The sequence below is a fragment of the Camelina sativa genome, chromosome 7 (genome assembly GCF_000633955.1).
Source record: "Camelina sativa cultivar DH55 chromosome 7, Cs, whole genome shotgun sequence".
Lineage (NCBI taxonomy): Eukaryota > Viridiplantae > Streptophyta > Magnoliopsida > Brassicales > Brassicaceae > Camelina > Camelina sativa.
The window spans coordinates 17,715,335-17,719,120 of record NC_025691.1 but is presented as its reverse complement, the minus strand read 5'-3'; the positions used below and the strand labels follow the sequence as shown (position 1 = coordinate 17,719,120).

Genomic DNA, 3,786 nt, shown 5'->3' with positions numbered 1-3,786 from the left:
ATGTGGCAAATTGCTACTATTTGTGACCTACTAATGTAGCTATTTGTTACATAAATCGTGTTTTAAAAATGTAACAATTTGCTACAAGAACCCACATAAAACTTGTGGTATATTTGACACAGTTAGCTACATTGGTACTTGTCGTACACTTGTTACTAATTGCAACGCTACACTTGTGGCTTCTTAATGACAATTTGTAACGTCTCCGCCGTAACAGAGTTGTTTCTAGTAGCTACGAAAATTTGTAAGATATAAGCTTCTATTAGCTACAATGTATCTTGTCTTAGATTTTCTACAAGTACTAAATGCTTGGTCGTAACAATATAGCAACAATTAGTGTCGTAAAATAGGGTGAGTAATAGGGACAAAATGTTACGAAGAAAGGACGAAAACATTAACATCTTTCAATGCTTGAAAACCCAGAATTTGCTACAACTTTCAGTATAAAATTAAAAGTGAAATAATATCCTGGGAAATGGTTGCCTTGTGGATGAAGTTTGGAAAAGTAGGGCCAAACAAAAGCTCCGATTCATACATAAGCTCCCATTCAAACATTCAGACAAAAGACAGAGCTTTTGAACATTCATACATAACAAAAAACAGAGTTTTTAACAAAGAACAGAGTTATACAAAAAACAGAGTTTTTAACAAAAAACAGAGTTTTTAACAAAAAACAGAGTTTTTAACAAAAAAACAGAGTTTTTAACAAAAAAACAGAGTTATACATAACAAAAAACAGAGTTTTAATTAGAGCAAGGGAGTAGAGAAAGGTGGGAGAACATAGTTCTTTAGAAGAGTGCACCGCCGACAAGCTCCTCATCGTCATTGTCTTCTTGCTCATGAGTAGCATCAGGGACATTGGTGGGATGATTGTACTAGACGTCATCAGCCATTTCCGAAGGGTCAGTCGGAGGATCAAGATTGGCATCTCGGTTCTCCATGTTGTTGCCTTGAGTTGGGCTGGTCACCGACGCACCAGTTGCAGAAGTTGGCTGAGTCGAGGGGAAAGTGCTTGCAGACCCTTCTGGCATATATTGTTTCATAAACTCAACCACAGATGCCAGTGTCTCTTGAAGAGAAGTCAGTTGGCGTTCAAGAGAGATTCTTGAAACTGCACCAGCTGAGCTTTCTCCACGCTCACGTATGTAGTTTTGGCCCCCGAGACCAAAGATCCTCCCATTCTGAGAAGGTACCACCTAGATAATATAGTATTGTTAGGATATATGTGTACATAAACATCAATGTGATCGAAACTAGTTAATAACATCACTGCAATCGAAACTAGTTACTAACATATCTTCCATGAACTACTTAATAAGTGTTAGGCCGAAGTGTTAACTGCAGACAACAAAAGTAGTAAATTATAATCTGAGATTGATGTTACCTTATAGAACAGCTCATCCTCATCAAGTCGAGTCAAACCTGTGCCATCAGAATCTCCTTGTGAGGCGCCATCCGAGGTTTGAGATAATGCATCAATCTCTCTTTGTATCTCTTCTTCTATCGACTTGGCCTTATCATTCACATATGTCCCATCAGCTTTGCGGTGAGTCTCTCTCAGATTACGAAGCATGGAAGGCTCAATCCCTTCTTTGCGTCGCTACAAATTAAAGGAACTGGTTAAACTGCTACATTATAACTTCGATCTATAATTATTGCGGAAAACTTAAAAAAAATTACAATTAACTCTCGGAGCTGGTCGTACGAACGTGAACCAGAAGTGTGAGCATGAGGACCAAACCCATCACGGCAAGACAAATGGTTATCCGATGCTATCTTGCTCCTTTTTCGAGCTGCGTCAGTGCCCCAATACTCTACCATTAACTCCCATATGTCCCCACTGATCCATTCTGGCTTATTGCCAGAAACTTTGGCCTTTGAGATCATGTCTCTAAGGCGTCCAGCAAGAACATGATACCACATATGGTACACTTCTCCGCCATATGCATCATCCCAGTAGAAACTTTGCTGCAAAAGTAGACAAGGATGTTAAGTAGATCTTTCCGTGAATTTAGCATATCTTTTGTCTTTCCTGCCACATTTAGCAATGTGTTAATTATGTTATCAAAAAAGTTCTTCTCGATATGCATAACATCAAGACAATGGCAAAGAAGATGTGTCCTCTAGTATGGCAGCTCCCAAAAAATACTATGCTTATGCCAATGATGTGTTTCGCCATATCCTTCGATCTTGGAGTTTACATGACAGTTGCCACCACATTCGACTGTTTTCTTCAATCCATAAATGTCTTCCAACTGATCATTTAAGATTTCGTCCCCCGAGCGAATATATGGAGCTGACTTCAAGACAACCTTATTCTTTCGAAAAGATCTTCTATTTTGACGAAACCCATGAGCTCCTGGCAAAAACCTCCGATGACAATCAAACCAACTTGATTTGCGACCATGCTTTAACTGAAAAGCATTTGTGTCCTCCATACAATACGGACACGATAATCTTCCATGAGTAGTCCATCCAGATAACATCCCCAATGCCGAAAAATCACTTATCGTCCACATTAACACTGATTTGAGATTTAAATTCTGCTTCACAGAAACATCAAATGCTTCTACGCCAAATTCCCATAGTTCCTGCAATTCTTCAATCAACGGTCTCAAGAATATATCCAAACTCCATTTTGGATGATTTCGCCATGGTACTAAAATGCTAAGATATAGATATTCTCTTTTCATGCACATATCTGGCGGGAGATTATATGGAGTTAGAATAATAGGTCACAGCGAATAATTACCACCGGCTGAACCGAATGGGTTAAATCCATCTGTACAAAGTCCTAGTTAAACATTCCTACTATTAGATGCAAACTCAGGATAAAGCTCCTGAAAATGTTTCCACGCCTTACCATCTGAAGGATGTTCCATCTTACCATCATGGCATGTGTGTTTAGCATGCCAACTCATATATGCTGCTGTTTTCTCAGATAAATACAATCTTTTTAATCTATAAGCTAATGGTAGATAAAACATCCTCTTGTATGGAGTACGTTTTCTAGTAGAGGAATCCTTTCTAGACGTCTTATGTGGTTTGTACCTTGGATGCTCACAAAATTTGCATACGATTAAATTTTCATCAGGGTCACCCCAATAAATCATGCAATTATTTTGACATATATCAATTCTATGGTAAGGCATACTCAATGTACGCATCAACTTCTCTGTTTCATAATAGCTTTCGGAAGCAACATTACCTTTAGGTAAAATATTATGAATCAAGTGTGACACATCATCAACACAAGTTTCAGCTAGATTGTGGGTCGTCTTAATGTGCATCACATCAGCAGCTAAGGAGAATTTTGACAACCCTTCCACGCAATTATCATAAAGAGGTTCACTTGCCATGTTTAAACGGTTGAAAAAACTTGCAGCCTCCAAGTTTAGGGAGTTCCCAAGCATTATCATGTCCAACTGGTTCACCAGATTGTTCACCACTTTCGGTGAAATGGCCATCACTAATACAAATAAAACAAATAATTATATTATTACTTGGTTGGTAAATATATATATATATATATAATCATTATTTTAAAGACATAATAATTAACTTATTTAAAATTAAATACCTTGTTTGTGACTCATACATGTCTCCCATGTATGCATTAGAATTCCATTCCGTCTCCACTGTTTGATATGTATTGTAATCAAAATTTTCATTGCGAGCTTCATATTGGTATTGAGGCTGGAACGTTTCTCCATGTGTCGTCCAAACATAGTAGTTGGGTTGAAAACCTTTGATATATAAATGTTTGTGCACAATGTTTGTGCGAAG

General features: G+C 37.8%; 1 protein-coding gene across 1 annotated transcript; it reads right to left on the bottom strand.

Moving 5' to 3' along the window:
- Window positions 697–3,780, bottom strand: LOC104701392. The gene is made up of 4 exons (XM_010417069.1): window positions 3,581–3,780; window positions 1,681–3,469; window positions 1,385–1,600; window positions 697–1,196 (listed from the first exon to the last, which is right to left on the bottom strand). The coding sequence occupies exons 2-4, from the start codon at window positions 1,921–1,923 to the stop codon at window positions 876–878; spliced, it is 780 nt and encodes a 259-aa protein (XP_010415371.1). The 5' UTR covers window positions 1,924–3,469; window positions 3,581–3,780; the 3' UTR covers window positions 697–875.

Bases quoted from the DNA above. Each gene is read 5' to 3' on its own strand.
- LOC104701392 (XM_010417069.1), bottom strand. From the start codon at position 1,923: ATGTGGTATCATGTTCTTGCTGGACGCCTTAGAGACATGATCTCAAAG. The intron at 1,601-1,680 runs GTAATTTTTTTT...TTTAATTTGTAG, and splicing joins ACCAGCTCCGAGAGTTAATT to CGACGCAAAGAAGGGATTGA. The intron at 1,197-1,384 runs GTAACATCAATC...TATATTATCTAG, and splicing joins AGGATGAGCTGTTCTATAAG to GTGGTACCTTCTCAGAATGG.